Consider the following 17261-nt stretch of genomic DNA (forward strand, 5'->3'; position numbering starts at 1 on the left):
AAGTCAACAATTTTCTTTAAACACCAGTTAAAATGTTGGCAAAAGATCTGAACAGACACCACACCAAAGAAGATATAGAAATAGTATAGAAGCATGTAAAAATATGCTCAAGATCATATGTCATTAAAGAATTGCAAATTAAAACAATAATGACATACCTCTATACACCTGTTAGAATGACTAAAATCTAAAACTTTGATGATGCCAAAGGTTGGCAAGGATGTGGAACAACAGGAGCTCTCATTCATTGCTAGTGGGAATGCAAAATGGTCCAGCCACTTTGGAAGACAGTTTTTTTACAAAGGTAGGCATACTCTTACCATATGATCCGGTGATCATGCTCCTTAGTGTTCACCCAAATGAATTGAAAACTTATGTCCACACAAAAACCTGTACAAGAATGTTTATAGCAGCTTTATTTATAGGTGCAAAAAATTTGAAGCAACCAGTATGAATCAATATGTCTGCTATAATTGGACCATGTTCCCCCAAAAATTCGTTTGTTGAAATCCCAGTCCCCAAGGTAATGGTATTATAGGGCAGGATCTTTGGGGTGCTGTGCCCTCATTATTGGGATTAGTGCCTTTATAAAAGAGGCATGCAAGAGCCAGCTTGCCCCTTCTAACATGTGAGGACACAACTAGAAGGCACCATCTATGAAGCAGAAAGTGGGCCTTCACCAGACACTGAATCTGCCAGCACCTTTATCTTGGACTTTCCAGCCTCCAGAACTGTGGGAAATAAATTTCTGTGGTTTATAAGCCATTAATGTATACTATTTTGTTATAGAATCCTCAGTTAACTAAAACAATGTCCAATGAATAAATGGATAAACAAACTGTGGTATACCCATACAATGGAATATTATTCAGCATTAAAAATAAATGAGCTATCAAGCCACAAAAATTTACAAAGGAAACTTAAATGCGTACTACTAAGTTGAAGTCAGTATGAAAAGGTTACATGCTGTATGATTCCAACTGTATGACATTCTTGAGGGGTAAAACTACACAATCAGTAAAAAAAGATCATATATTTACATCTTTAAGATGCAAATTTCTTTGTCACATATTTGCTAGGAATTTTAAGTAGATGAATGACTATCACATACATTAAATAAGATACCTTGTCAAAATGCTTAGCACAATATATGATACTTATGAGGTGCTTAATATTGAATGAATGAGTGAATTAGAGAATAAAAGAATGAATGCCACTCTTTTCTTTGTAATACAAGCATAGCTTAGTAAATTTATTTTAAAAACACGTGAGGCTGGGCACGGTGGCTCACGCCTGTAATCCCAGCACTTTGGGAGGCTGAGGCAGGTGGATCACCTGAGGTCAGGAGTTCGTGACCAGCCTGGCCAACATAGTGAAACCCCATCTCTACTACAAATATGAAAATTAGCCGAGCGTGGTGGCAGTTGCCTGTAATCCCAGCTACTTGAGAGGCTGAAGCAGGAGAATTGCTTGACCCTGGGAGGCGGAGGTTGCAGTGAGTGGAGACTGCGCTCCAGCTGGGCAACAAGAGTGAAACTCAGTCTCAAAAAAAAAAGAAACAAAAACACATGCGCGCGCACACACACACACACACACACGAATCAACTAAAGATATAATTTTGTCTATACAGAGTAAAGTAATATGTTGATAAATGTATTATGTATTTATACAATTATGTATTATGTATTTACATAATTATGTATTATGTAAATATGTATTCTATTATAAAACCCATATCCAGATGCATACATTTACTGACCCAGAGTAAACTTTTATTCTCATATCTTACATTTTATTTTAATATAGGGCCTGCGAGGACTGCAAGGTGATGTTGGACCTCCTGGAGAAATGGGCATTGAGGTAAATTTTTCGTGGCTTGTTCTTGTTCATAAATATTCTACTTTTTGTAAGGCTCTAGGGTAAAATTAATAATTAGATATATATTATGAGGAATACTTCCATAGTATTGTTTCATATTCAGAAAAAAGCCTAAAATTCCATTAAAAGCAGAGATGATTATTATATGTCTAATTTTATACATATGAAGTTCTCCTCTAATAATTACCTCATTGAGATGACAGAACACAAAGTAGATAGAGCTTTCCCTTCACTGATTTAAAGTTGACTTGAAAACCTTTCATTCTAAAATATTATATGCTCTGTATAGGAGAATACTGAGACATTACCCAATTTAGGATATATTTTGGAATTATAAGCCAAATTTGTTATAAATATCCAATTCTTTTATTTCCATTGTTTGTAACTTTAGTACTAAATAAATCAAACATTTTATTTAATGTTTGATTTATTTAGCTGTTGTGAAACTGCTCCCTTGGCTGCTGTGAAACTGCTCTGTCTTGATTTGCCACTTCACCTTCTCATTAGCCTTTCTGAGTCTTGACATGAAGTTGCCCTTTTACTTCCTTGGCTTAGTGATCATGTTATTACAGTGACTGTAATTACCAATTTTACTCTGATAGATCTCAACTTGGTAGCTGTATTTTATACCTCTCTCCTCAGATTCAATTATTGATTTCCTGTTATCTTTTTAAACATCCGCCTAGATATCCCACAGTCATCTACAATTCAAAATATCTAAACCAAATCCATTACTTTCCCACTGTTCTTCCTCTGTTTAATTCCCATCTCAATGAAAGATATCCCTTATACCCAATAACCCAAAACAGAGAGTCATCCTAGACTCCTTCTTCTACCTAATCCTCTCTAATCAGTGACCATTTCCTTTAGAATAGGCCTCCTCCTGCCCATTCTTCTTAAATCTACCCTTTCCTCTTTATCCCTATTGCCAGTGCACTGTCCCCTACACTCTCATGCCATGTCTCCTCCAACTCCTATAATTCCATCATCTACTTGTTGCCAGTTTATCTTTCTTATATCATTCATTTCTTTTAAATTTTTCAAGAGTTCTCATGGCCTTTAGGATAAAATGCCAATTTCTTAACATGGTAAATAATGGTTTACATGACTTAATTTCTGCAGACCTGTTCACCTGTGTCCCCAATAAAACTCTTCTCCTCCCTAAAGGGAAGGGAGGGGCACACGTAGCATGCTCACAAATAAGGTAAATGTTCTTGGAGACAAAAATAGTTGTAACATCAGCAATAGTAGGAACTTTAGGCCTGGAAATAGCCAGAGGTTGCAAGAACTTGTATGTTCTCAAAGTAAAGAAAACTGAAAGCTTCCCAACAAAAATGGACCCACCATGAAAGAAGTCTGGAAAAGAAGGTGTGTGTGTGTGTGTGTGTGTGTGTCTGTCTGTCTGTCTGTCTGTGTCTTCTATAATGTGAATAAATTTATCTCTTATTTGCATGATATTTTTATGAAACCAACAAAGAAAAATGAATTTTTAAAGTAAGTAGATTCCTGAAGGCACTACAGAAAGGGAAAGGAAGAACAAATCGCTTTGAATGAAGTTTAAAGGATGACAGAGAGGATTAGAAGAAATGGATCTTGAAAGTCCTAATTTTAGATGAAGTTGTCTTTACATTTGAACTATTAAATGGTGTCAGAAAGTATCTGTACTTATGCTATGAAGTTGATAAAGGGACAGCAATTATGCCCTTTTGGACACAGGTATCTCACCCTTGAGTTCAGTGTTACCACCATCTTCTCATGAGATTGCTGTTGCCTTTGTAATGTGTCAAATTATTCTCTTGTAGGGACCTCCAGGCATTGAGGGAGAGTCTGGTCTGCAAGGTGAACCAGGTGCAAAGGTAACCTTCTAAAAAATAGTGGAGAGTCTCTAAACTTTCATCATTGAATCCCCTATACTTGCTACCATTGAATCCCCTACATTTGCCAACTTGAAAGAAGGTGGAAGCCCCCAGAGAAAAATTTGGAACTCCTATTCCTTATGACAGCAGTCCCCAACCTATTTGTCTGGCACCAGGGACCAGTTTCATGGAAGAGAGTTTTTCCACAGATGGAAGTGGAGCAGGGGATGGTTTCAGGATGAAACTGTCCCACCTTAGATCATCAGGCATTAGATTCTCATAAAGATTGTGCAACCCAGATCCCTCAAATGCACAGTTCACAATAGAGTTCATGCTTCTGTGAGAATCTAATGCTGCCACTGATCTGTCAGGAGGTGGAGCTCAGACAGTAATGCTGTGTCACCAGCTGTTCACCTCCTGTTGTGCGGCGCAGTTCCTAACAGGCCTTGGACAGGTGCCCTCTACGGCCCAGGCGTTGGGGAACCGTGCCTTATGACATGCCCTCCATAATTAGCCATGCAGTCTTAGTAGAAAAGAGTTTAATCTTTCCCTTTGTTTCCTCAGGGAGATGTTGGACCTGCAGGAAGTGTTGGAGAACCTGGGGAACCAGGTTTGCGAGTGAGTGCCCACTGGAAACTCTTTTAATACACTAACCCCCTTCTTTCAGAGACTCAAAACTTACTAGTCTAAACACTCAAAAAATAGGATAATAAACCTTTCTGATACATTATAGAAAATGTTTGGTTTTATTTCATAATTTCAAAAGCTGCGTGTCAAATTTTGTCCCTATTCTAATTTAGTAGTATTTAGAGTCTTAACCTCGTATGTCCTTTTCTCAAAATCAGGTATACTTTGTAGAACCCTTACCAAAAACGTGGAGTCACTGTGATTGTCACTAACGTCAGCATTAAGAAGAAATTCACAAGTACCAGTGATCAACTCTCAGAATAGTTCGTGACCTAACAAGACAGATAAAAGATTGAAATCTAATTTATAGATTTAATTTGCTCTAAAAAAATCAAACCTATGATCATGCAGGGTTAACAAGATGCAAGGCCATAATTGCAAATTGTTGCAGTTAGATAGCTTTGAGAAGTTATCCTAATATAGATAGCCTTTATTCTGAGCTGTGGTAAGGAGTTGTTTCCTAAGATAATAGTGCCCAAGATAATTTTAAGAGACATTTGTTCACTAAAAGGCAAAGTAGGGAGATATATTTTGTATCTGGCTTCTTTCTTTTTACATTCCCTTTTTTGTGTGGAGCGGGGTGAATGAGAAGTGAGGATAATAGAAATGTCAGTGATAGAAAAGATGGAGCAACGATAAAGATGCACTAATTAATTTACTTTTAAATAATTTCAGTATCAAGAAAGCCAGTCCTACTTTAATAGCTTTGTAAAGTATGGCTCTACATTTCTGCAAGTTCCATATCTAAAAGACAACTAAGTAATGTACCAGAGCCTTAATCTTTACCTCTCTATTGAAAGGGAGAAAATGTGGAAACTCTAAAAATCTGGTAGAGTGGTCATAACTGAATCAAATTATATTAACCCATGTAAATTCAATATAGCAAAGCACTATAATTTTATGAGATGCAGTATTTACATTTCTTGAACTCAAAAACACAAGTCTAGCTGTATAAAATTCTAGAGCTACCAAATGGATGTATATTACTTTAATTATCTAAAATTTACTAATATTCTGGGATCATCTTATATTTGAATTTATGACACTCTGAATCATGAAAGCATCTTCAGAGCTATTCAAGGCAAATTAAATCATGCTCATTATACTGTCAAATCCTCTTTAGAGATAAAGTAATAGAAATAAGTGAACACAAATTTGTTATTTTCCATATATGCTGTGGGCTAAAAATAAAATAAGATAAATGATATAGCAAAAAAAAATTCAATCGTACTGTTTCTGCTACAAAATAGGGTGAACCAGGAGCTCCTGGAGAAGAAGGTCTCCAAGGAAAAGATGGGTTAAAGGTAAATTATACTTTTAACATTATATATAAAATAGATGCTTTGTAAAATCTTTAAAATATTAGACATCATTATTTTTGTGTGGCAAACAAAAACCTGCTTTTTGTTGGCATAATTATTTCACTGTATTCTTTTATAAAAAAAGTTTTTTATTGCATTACAGGGAGCTTCAGGAGGAAGGGGACTTCCTGGAGAGGATGGAGAAAAAGGAGACATGGGCTTACCAGGAATTATAGGGCCCTTGGGTAGATCAGGCCAAATGGGCCTTCCGGTAAGTACTGCTGGGTTCACTTTCAAATACTAAGTGAATTCACTGCCTGTATGTGTACACATGCACACACCTACACATGCTCTGACCTCCTTATATATCCAGTGGGTAATTGTATATGTGGAACTGTGGCTTGAGAGAAGGACAAGTCAAGAACTGATTATCAGCCCTCCTAAGATCCAAAGAGGAAAGATGCTTTGCCCATAAGCCATGTAACTTCTGTCATAAGGCATTTATAAAGGAATGTTTTATGTTGTCTTGAACTTAGTTTGATTAAATATTTTGGATCTATATTCCTATAACGGACATTATTGTTGTAGAGTAATATCCCAGCTCCAGGATGAAACAAGAAATTCTTTGCAACCATTTGTTATTACTTATTTGTTATAATAAATTTTGTTATTACTTCAAGGGAAGTTCTAAACATCATATTGAACAAATTATCTCACCTCAAGACAAATGGAAGATGTGAACAAATAATAAGAATAATGGTCAGTCCTGTAATCCCAGCACTTTGGGAAGGCAAAGTGGGTGGATCACCTGAGGTTAGGAGTAATAGACCAGCCTGGCCAACATGGTGAAACCCCTTCTCCACTAAAAATACAAAAATTAGATGGGCGCCACGGTGCATGCTTGTAATTCCAGCTACTCGGGAGGCTGAGGCAGGAGAATCGCTTGAACCTGGGAGGCAGAGGTTACAATGAGCCAGGATCATGTCACTGCACTCCAACCTGGGAGACAGAGGGAGATTCCATCTAAAAAAAGAGAGAGAGAGAGCGAATAGCATCCTTTTTGCTTAAATGCTTAATTTATATTTATTATAGTCTTCCATATTATAGCCTATCTGGTCATTCTATTGTTTCATTTTACTGTTCCCTTTTTCTTGTCTCATATCTTTAAACATGGGTTCTCCTCAGAGTTATTGTCTTTACTTCTCTAAATGTTCTTGCCTTCAGAGGTATTTTCCTATCTTGGGAGTCATCCCTTTTGACCCTACCAGAAAATGGTTTCTCTTTCTTCTGTACTCTGGCAGTTTTATTCTGCCTTTTAAAGATTGCAACATTTAAGCATGTGGGTCTCTTCCCCAAGAGAAAGCATAGCTCTTCAAAACCAGATGCTCTGTCTTTACTCCTTCCCATAAACCACAGTGCTTCTGTGCTCCAGTATTTCCACATGGGAGCTCAGTAAAGACTGAGGAACTAATTATGAGTAAACTGATCATGCAGGCAGACTGGAAGACAAAGTAATGGTTTACAGAGTTTATAATTTTCAACTTTTTTTCTGTCCTTCTCTTTTCCTCTGGTTTCTAACCTGCAGATCATTGAATGGGCCCTGCCCCAATCAGTTCAGTTAGGTTTGCAGGACTAAGAGGAAAGCTCTATCTGGAAGAAAACAACAAATATCATAAATGAAACACAAGCTAGCTGTCTCACCATTCGTTTTTATCAATGACTATAATTCCTTTAGCAGCAATTAAAATAATATTATAGTACATCTACCCCCAAATAATGGCATATTTCAAAATAACATTTGACGAATGAAGATAAACCGGAAGTATCAGATATTTTTGAGCACTGGCAAATGGCAACATTTTTCTCTTCAGTTTTACAATAGTAATAAAGTGCCCATTTCTTCTCTGTCCTGCTCTCAGTCCTGAAGAACTGTGATGGGTGTTCCACCACAGCAAATACAAAGTACTTAGGAATCCCCAAAATTATTTATTTGTTTATTTATTTATGAGATGGAGTCTCACTCTGTCACCCAGGCTGGAGTTCAATGGCACAATCTAGGCTCACTGCAACCTCCGCCTCCCGGGTTCAAGAGATTCTCTTACGTCTGCCTCCAGATTAGCTGAGACTACAGGCATGCACCACCATGACGGGCTAATTTTTATATTTTTAGTAGAGACGGGGTTTTACCATGTGGGTCAGGCTGGTCTTAAACTCCTGACCTCAACTGATCCACCAGCCTCGGCCTCCCAAAGTGCTGGGAATACAGGTGTGAGCCACCGCACCCAGCCCCCAAAATTATCTTAGACATCATTAGTCCAAACGTTAAACAATGTAATTTCACTTATATACTGTCATAGAATCCTCCCAATAACCTATAGATGTTATTATTTCCTATTTTACAACTGGGAAAAAAACTTAGAAAAAGCTAAGAGATTTGTACAAGGTAACATAGCAGATGGCACTGCTTTATTTATTTACTAAAGAATAAAGAAATCACTAAAGAAATTATTAATAAAGAATCTTTTCCTTTAGACAGAGTCTCACTCTGTCACCCAGAAGTTCAGTGGCACGATTTTGGCTCACTTCAACCTCTCCCTCCCGGGTTCAAGCAATTCTCCTGCCTCAATCTCCCGAGTAGCTGGGAGTACAAGCACCCACCATCATGCCCACCTAATTTTTGTATTTTTATAAGAAACGGAGTTTCACCATGTTGGCCAGGCTGGTCTCAAACTCCTGAACTCAAGTGATCCTCCCACTTTGGCCTCCCAAAGTGCTAGAGTTACAGGCGTGAGCCGCTACACCCAGCCATTGAAGAACTTTCTTTATTTTCTGGATTTGTGTCTCTAAGCCTTGCTTACCCATAGGTTAACCAGCTTTGGCCCCATATTTTTCCTCTCTAGAGTTCTTAATAATTTTCATATTTGTTAAAGGACTCATCCCTCTTCCATTAGCATCACGCCTGTACCCACAGAGAAGCCAAGTAACAAATGCCAAGAAAGTGTGATTATCTTCCTGATAATTCTTGTCAAATTTGTTTTTAGGTTGGAAAAGCCATCAACAGTTATTCATATTTTAGCATGTATTTTTATTTTTTTATTTTTATTTTTTTTAATTTATTTATTATTATTATACTTTAAGTTGTAGGGTACATGTGCATAACGTGCAGGTTTGTTACATATGTATACTTGTGCCATGTTGGTGTGCTGCACCCATCAACTCGTCATTTACATCAGGTATAACTCCCAATGCAATCCCTCCCCCCTACCCCCTCCCCATGATAGGCCCCTGTATGTGATGTTCCCCTTCCTGAGTCCAAGTGATCTTATTGTTCAGTTCCCACCTATGAGTGAGAACATGCGGTGTTTGCTTTTCTGTTCTTGTGATAGTTTGCTAAGAATGATGGTTTCCAGCTGCATCCATGTCCCTAAGCATGTATTTTTAAAAACTCAACTAGCATAGTTCTCTAGCAGAATCCTAAGTGTTTGTAGGGAGGGGAAAAACAGAATTAAGAAAAGGGAAGGTCTAAACATATACCATAGAATAACACAGCAAGGAATCCCAAAGAGGAATGATACAGTATGACAGTTAGTGACGAGTGGAGCAGAGATGGAAAAGGTACTCAAAACAAGTCATGGAAAAATGATAAACACAGATTTCATCTGCTTCATAATTTTTCCCAGGAAAAATCATGCCTAGTACACATCTTTGGTGCCTTTTTTTAGTAACACCACATGTGTGTTTTTTTATTCTTTTTGTTGTTCTCCTTGGAATTTTAAATGGCTTTCAGCTTATAAACTCAATAAAAATACCATGGCATATTTTTTCAAAAGAATTTTGCGATCCAAGGAACTATTGCTTAATCAGACAGCCTAATGCCGGATTTATTTTTGCACTTTAAAAATTCTTCCTTAGGCAGTGTCACAAAGATGCTACCTTGGATTCTTACAAAATAAATAAGAAAGAGAGTAAGAGAAAGAAATAAAACTTTTTTTTTCAAGAAAAGAAAAGATCTCCTTACTTCCTAGAAGATTGAAGAATGAGATCTGGATTGAAAAAATAAAGCAAGAGAAGCATCAGTAACGAATTCCAAATCCAGGAGTTAGATTTCTTTAAACAGAAAAAAAAAATTGTATATTTTACGCTTGAATCTTGTGCTAAAATGTTCAGTTGCCTAAATGCATAACTCTGCATGAGAAAAGAATTGGGAAGCATCTGAAAAGAAGCATCTGAAAAGAAACATCTGCCAGACTTATGGTCTGTTATCTATGCTAAAAAATCTACCACTGTGTTATCTAAGATCTGAGCAGACATGCAACTATCAACTCCAAAGTTGGGTGTATTAAAATGAAATTGTCCTGTTTCATATGTTTAGGAGAAAATTTGGTTGGATTTATTGAAATGTGGTTTTTACTACCTGTTTAAGGTGGTATGATAATAGGTAGAGGTGAATATCTTAAGGGAAGATAAAATGAAATAAAGTGACCTTCTCAAATAAGTTTTTTAAATAAGATCTTAAAAGTGAAGTCATAAAGATGAGAAGAATATCAATAGTTAGAAAAGAACGATAAAGGAGAATGGCTTAAACCCAGGAGGCGGAGCTTGCAGTGAGCTGAGATCTGGCCACTGCACTCCAGCCTGGGCGACAGAGCCAGACTCCGTCTCAAAAAAAAAAAAAAGAAAAGAACGATAAGATATACGTGTTTCTTGATTCTAAGTTTCCTTGGAAACAATCAGTTGGGAATTTAGGGTCAATGGCAGTAAGTGGCATTATGGAGTAAATGATTATCTAAATCTTTATCTTCAGAATGGTTTCTGTGACTCTGGTGTTAGGCTTGTTTATTCTGAACAGTTTCATCATAAAGCAACACAAATAGCAAGCCCTGCACTGACCACTGTGTCCCTGATCTCCCACTAAAGAGCTGTACATTGTTGAGTGAGTCATTCTTTAATTTATATGTTCACACATGACACAAAATAAAGGGGTTGGAGCTATGCAGAACTTCCCAAGATGGTTGTGTCAGGAGGGATACTAAGTTAGCAGGGCCCCATTTTTTTCTATTCCTGTATCTATCAGGAAAGATCCTTGTATGTTTTTTTAACATAGATTTTTAACATAGATTTTCTAGGAAGTAAAGGTTCTAAGGCTTTAAAAATTGCATGGTCTTAGATTTTCTAAACTTTTATTCAGCCTTACAGACTGTGATTCTATAAAATATTTTTGTTCATTTATGAATTCAGTGAGGTTTTTGAGTACCTTCTGTAAGCCAAGAACTCTACTAAACATTAGGGATACAGTGGGGAACAAGACTACCAAGTTTCCTAATCCTCAAATGTTATAATCTGATGAAGAAGACTGACAGATTAAAAGATCACTGCAGACTGTGATAATACAATAATGGAAATAAACATAGTAATGAAAGAGAATAACTGATGATGGGTAGAAAAGTCAACTAGTTAAAGATAGAGAACATATTTCAGCTAGGGTAGTGAGAGAAGGCTTCTCTGAATAGGGGACAGTTATATTGAGACATGAAGAATAAAAAGGAACCCATCATGGAAAGAACTGTGGGAAGATCCTTCAAGACAGATGAAGAAGCAAGGGCCGAGATATAGAGGTGAGAATGAGCTAAGTATTTTTAGGAAACTGAAAGGAAGCTATTACAGCTGCAGCATAATAAATAGTGAAAAGTTGTTTGAGATGAGCTTGAAGAAATAGGTAGGAAGTAGATCATGAAGGACTTTTTAAGCTATGATAAGAAATTCGGGTTTTATTCAAAGTGTGGTTAGTGTTATTGGCTATCTCAAGAAATGAAACAAATTACAGGAAAAGAACAAAATAAATTTCATTTAGAAAAGCACATCATATGCCAAGACAATTCAATGAGAGAAAGAATGGTCTTTTCACCAAATAGTGCTGGAACAACTGGATAACCACATGCAAAAGAATAAAGTTGAACCCTTTCTTATGCTACAAAAAAAATGAACTCAAAATGAGTCACAGACCTAAATGTAAGAGCTAAAACTGTAAAAGTCTTAGAAGAAAACATAGGAGTATGTCTTCATGATAAATTGGACTTCATTAAAATTAAAAGCTTTTTGGTTCATAGGACACAATCAGGAAAGTAAAATGTCAACCCACATAATGGGAGAAAATATTTGAAAATCATATATGATAAGGGACTCATATCCAGAATATATTAACAATATGATAATAAGATAATTAACATAAATGAAAAATGGACAGACTTAAATATCTCCAAAGAAGATATACAAATGGCTAATAAGTACATGAAAAGATGCTCAATATCATTACAAATATCAGGAAAATGCAAATAAAAACCACAGTGAGATACCACTTCATACCTACTAGGATGGTTAGTGTTAATGAGGATATAGAGAAATTGGAATCATTATACATTGCTGATGAGATATAAAATCTGCAGTTTCTTTGTAAACCACTTTGTCAGTTCTGCAAAATGTTAAACGTGAACTTAACATATGACCCAGCAATTCCACTTCTAGGTATATATGTCCAAGAGAATTGCGTTTAAACAAAAACTTGTACATGAATTTTCACAGCACATGATTCTCAAGAGCCAAAAAGTAGAAACAACCCAAATGGGCATCACCTGATGAATTAATAAATAACATGTGAAATATTGTTTGACAATAAAAAGAAATGGTGTACTAGTACATGGTACATAGATGAACCTTGAAAACATTATGCTAAATGAAAGAAACAATTCACTAGAAACCACATATTGTACTTTTTTTTTTTTTTTTTTTTTTTTTTTTGAGACGGAGTCTTGCTCTGTCGCCCAGGCCACAGTGCAGTGGCACGATCTCGGCTCACTGCAAGCTCCACCTCCCGGGTTCACACCATTCTCCTGCCTCAGCCTCCAGAGTAGCTGGAACTACAGGTACCCACCACCATGCCCGGATAATTTTTTGTATTTTTAGTAGAGACCAGGTTTCACCGTGTTAGCCAGGTTGGTCTCGATCTCTCTGCCTCCCAAAGAGCTGGGATTACAGGTGTGAGCCACTGCACCCAGCCCACATATTGTACTTTTATAGGAAATATCATAAATAGGCAAATCTATACATACAGAAAGTTAGTGGTTGCCTAGGGCTAGAGGGGTTAGAAAGAAATGGGGAGTGACTTCTTATGATAATGAGATTTTGGGGGGGAGTGAGGAAAATGTTCTAAAATTGATTTTGGTGATGGTTGTTCAACTATGTGAATATACTAAAAATCGTCGAATTGTACACATTAAATGGGCACATAATTCATATACATGATATGTGGATATCATGTATGAATATATACATATCGTGACTGCCACATATGTAAATGTGAATTATTCCTCAATAAGTCTGTTTTAAAAAATAGATTTGAAGTGATACTTCTGAGATAAAACAGCTACTTTCGCAAAGTCTAAAATAGGGAATCCCAACTGGTTCCTCTATTTTATTAGTAAGCAACATCAAGCTGACTATTCTCAATCAACATGACATAGATAAATGACATATATAAATTGTATAAAATAGCATTTTTAAAAAGATGAGGTCTTCCTATGTTGCCCAGGCTAGACGTAAACTCCTGGGCCCAAGGAATTCTCCTGCCTCAGCCTCCCAGATAGCTGGGACTGTAGGCACACATCAAAAAAATAGCATTCTTCTTTCTGTAATTATTGAATAAATCCATTTTAGCATGCACATTGTAAAACAAAAGTTGCTATTTTTCCTATATGCCCTGGAAACCTCTGGATACACAAATGGGTTGCAGTGGGCAATGTTAACTTTTAAAAGCCAACATTTTGGAGCAAAATATTATTTACACATTTCAGGAAAAGCACTAAAATAAACTAGCCTACTAGCAGTGGAAATTTACACTTCCTCCTAAAAAAATAAAACAACAACATATCCTTGAAGAGAAAAATACTGAACAAATAACCAGGGGGTTCTTTCTGATTATAACAACAAGAAAATACCATATAGAAAAAGGCAACCCCTTTTCTCATACATAATGGGTTTTTTAAATATGTGCAGAAGTTTACTGTGCAAACATTTCCTAATAGATTCATATGTTCTGTTCCCTAGAAGCTGAAAAATATTATTAAAATCTCTCACTATACTTTGCCTTTTACTCACAAACCTTGGTTTTACTTTCGACATTTAATGCATGTTCTTTAAAATATTATTTTCTTACAAGTGAATACGTAATAGACTAACTTACTGTCTGATTAGGGCTAATTATTTTCAACTTTGGTCATACATTCTGTCACTCATTTATTGATTCATTAAATATTTATTAAGCCAGACACAGTTATAAATGTTAATGTTACAGCAGTGAACAAAACAGACAAGGTTCATGCTGTCATGAAATTTATAGGAATTTGTATTCTAATGTGGGAAGACAATGTGAACATGAGTGATAATTCTGGTAGTGATAAGTGCTGTGAAGGAAATAAAGATTGAGTGCAGTGATTCATGCCTATAAACCTGGCACTTTGGGAGGCTGAGATGGGAGGATCACTTGAGCCCTGGAGTTCAAGACCAGCCTGGGCAACATAAAGAAACCCCCATCTCTACCAAAAAAATTTAAAAGTTTGCTGGGTGTGGTGGCTTACACCTGTGGTCCCAGCTACTTTAGAGGCTGGGGTGGGAGCATCTGCTTGAGATTGCTGGGAGGTCAGGGCTGCAGTGAGCCATGATCATGCCACTGCACTCCAGCCTAGTGACAGAGCAAGACCGTCAAAAAGAAAGAAAAGAAAAAAGAGAAAGAAAGAGAAAGGAAGGAAGGAAGGAAGGAAGGAAGGAAGGAAGGAAGGAAGGAAGGAAGGAAGGAAGGAAGGAAGGAAAAGGAAAGGAAAGGAAAGGAAGAAAAGAGGGAGGGAGGGAAGGAAGGAAGGAAGGAAAAGATAGAGAGAAAAGGGAAAGAAGGGAAGAGAAGGAGGGAGGGAAGAAGGGAAGGGAAGGAAGGAGGGAAGAAGGGAAGGAAAGGAGGGAGGGAGAGAGGGAATGAGGGGGGGAGGGAGGAAGAGAGGGAGGGAGGGAGGAAAGGAAGGAAGGAAGGAAAAGATAGAGAGAAAAGGGAAAGAAGGGAAGAGAAGGAGGGAGGGAAGAAGGGAAGGGAAGGAGGGAGGGAGAGAGGGAGTGAGGGGGGGAGGGAGAAAGAGAGGGAGGGAGGGAGGAAAGGAAGGAAGGAAGGAAGGAGGGAGGGAAGGAAGGAAGGAAGGGAGAAAATATGTTACTGGGATGTGGAGTGACTAGGTAAAGGGGTTACCTATTTGGCATGATCACAGAAGTACTACCTGAGGCTGCATTGAGACAGGCACCTAAGCATAGAGAAAGCCACCTATGTGATTATCTGAGGAAAAGAGATTTCTAAATAGAGGGAATATCTAATGCAAAGGCCCTAAGGCAGAAGGGGTCTTGATCTATTTTTTAAAAAAGGAAAGAAAAAAATGGGAAAGAGCCCTGTGTCTAGATTATAGTAAATAATTGGAAAACATGATGTCAGAGAAATGGTAGGAGTCAGATCATAGAGTATTATAGACCATGATAGGAGGTTTAGTGATTATTCTCATTGCAATGGACAGTCATGTGGAAGGTTTTGAACAGAGAGAAGGGTATGATTAAAATTGTTAGTGATTATGTGGGCTATTGTGAAGAAGTGGACTATGGGGTTAAAAGTAGACCAAACCACTTATAAAACTTTGGCAGTAGTCTAGATGAAAAATGATGGTGGCTTGGATTGAGAAAACACAGTGATAGTGAATAATGATCAGATTCAAAACATATTTTAGAGGCATAGCTGACTGAATTTGCTCCTGGTTTAGATGTTGAGAAGATGGGATAAAGTAATAAATAATAAACCCTAGATTTTAGCCTGAGCAACTGAATGGATGATCATGCCATTAAATGTGTAACAGAGCAACAAATTTGTACTTAGAGATATGCAAATATGTAATTAATTTATTTCTGGCTCATCTGCTTTTTCTCAGAAGCTGCTACTTACTGATTAGTGGAATGCAGTGGGGTTGGGGGGACAGATGGCAGCAGGCAAAGAGAAAATTTAAAATCCGATTCAGTTGAATGCTTAAACTTAATCTAATCATATAAAGTAGTAATTTCTTCAGGTGCTCAGACTTGAGTCCTTGACCTCTCTCTTTTACTCCTTTCCAACATTGAGTCTATGTGTCTTGTGATGGCAAGGATGAGGATGCCTTGGATATTGATGCAGTTGTTATTCATGCTAATTGGGACAGGGTAATCTTCCCTCACTGCCTATCCTGATGGTTTCTGGTGATGATGTTTGTGTCTAGTAATTTTCTTTCTTTCTTTCTTTCTTCTTTTTTTTTTTTTTTGGAGAAGAGGATTCCCTTGCTGAACTGGTCTCACATCAGGTCCCACTAATTTCTATAGATGTCTCTGAGGTCTGCTGTGGTCCTTATTCAGTACTAGCCAAGGAAACCTGCTCTTCAGCCCTTATTGTAGAGCTATATATTCCTAGAGTAGTGATCACTCTGTTCCTGCCACGAACTTCCCAGCTGTTTCTGAGTTGCCATCTACATCATATAGGAATCGAAGAGTAGCTCAGGAAAATGTAACCATATGGTCTTCCTCATTTTGACTTTGTTGAGTAACCATATTGATGGGGCTACACACCAGGTGATATCTACAGAAGATACCTTTCCAAATTCCAAATGAGTAGTCGGGAACAAAGATCTCTCTCTGACAAAACTCAGAAAAGGGAAAATATGTCTCTCTCTCCTCCTTTGCCTTCCCACATTCTCCTGGAGCCAAAACAAACAAACAAAACCTCTGTGCTTATCTTTACTTCCCCTGTGTTATATTCTCATCCTTCTAACATCTAGTAAAAGCCTTATGGTAATACATGGAAAGTGTCTTTTCTATCACAGGACACCTTTGTGTGCTAGGTGCTCCAGACTCAACTTGTGAAATGTTAAAAGTTGGAAACAAGGAAAATAGAAAAATATTATTTTAAGGCATTCAGCCTTTGGGCATACAGACACCTGAGGCTGAACAGGCAAAGTCCTCATATTCAAAGAGGCAAGAAAGAAAACCATTTTACTAATTTTCAAATTTTGCCTCATTACAGTGGAGGTGGGGAAGAGTAGGAGGAAAGCAGTTTAGGATTAGCAGGAGGGATTTTGAGACTTTGGCTTTGGGTGCATAAAGTTTAAGACACCAAATAGAAATGCAAAGAGCTATCATTAGGTAGGGTAATCAGAAGGTCAGTGATGGAGTGAGAACAGGTGATATAATTTAGGAATCATTAGAATACAGATCTCTCAAAACCATACCATTAAATGGAAATTAATCAGTCTGCTCCTGAAAGACATTTGGGTAAACAATGAAATTAAAGCAGAAATCAAGAAATTCTTTGAAACTAATGAAAACCGTGATACAATATACAAAAATCTCTGGGATACAGCTAAAGCAGTGTTAAGAGGAAAGTTTATAGCACTAAATACCTACATTAAAAAGTTAGAAAAATATCTGATTAACAGC

The 17261-nt window shown here is 37.2% G+C and overlaps 1 protein-coding gene across 5 annotated transcripts in view; it reads left to right on the top strand.

Moving 5' to 3' along the window:
- The window catches only part of COL24A1 (collagen type XXIV alpha 1 chain), a 398071-nt gene that overhangs the window by 270292 nt on the left and 110518 nt on the right, over positions 1-17261 (top strand). For all 5 annotated transcript variants that reach the window (XM_077987934.1, XM_001109249.5, XM_015144267.3 and 2 more), the window contains 5 exons: positions 1808-1861; positions 3682-3735; positions 4300-4353; positions 5673-5726; positions 5887-5994. In XM_077987934.1, the coding sequence (XP_077844060.1) occupies positions 1808-1861; positions 3682-3735; positions 4300-4353; positions 5673-5726; positions 5887-5994 (324 nt within the window). The remainder of the gene's footprint in view (positions 1-1807; positions 1862-3681; positions 3736-4299; positions 4354-5672; positions 5727-5886; positions 5995-17261) is intronic.

The sequence above is a fragment of the Macaca mulatta genome, chromosome 1, assembly GCF_049350105.2.
Source record: "Macaca mulatta isolate MMU2019108-1 chromosome 1, T2T-MMU8v2.0, whole genome shotgun sequence".
Taxonomy (NCBI): domain Eukaryota; kingdom Metazoa; phylum Chordata; class Mammalia; order Primates; family Cercopithecidae; genus Macaca; species Macaca mulatta.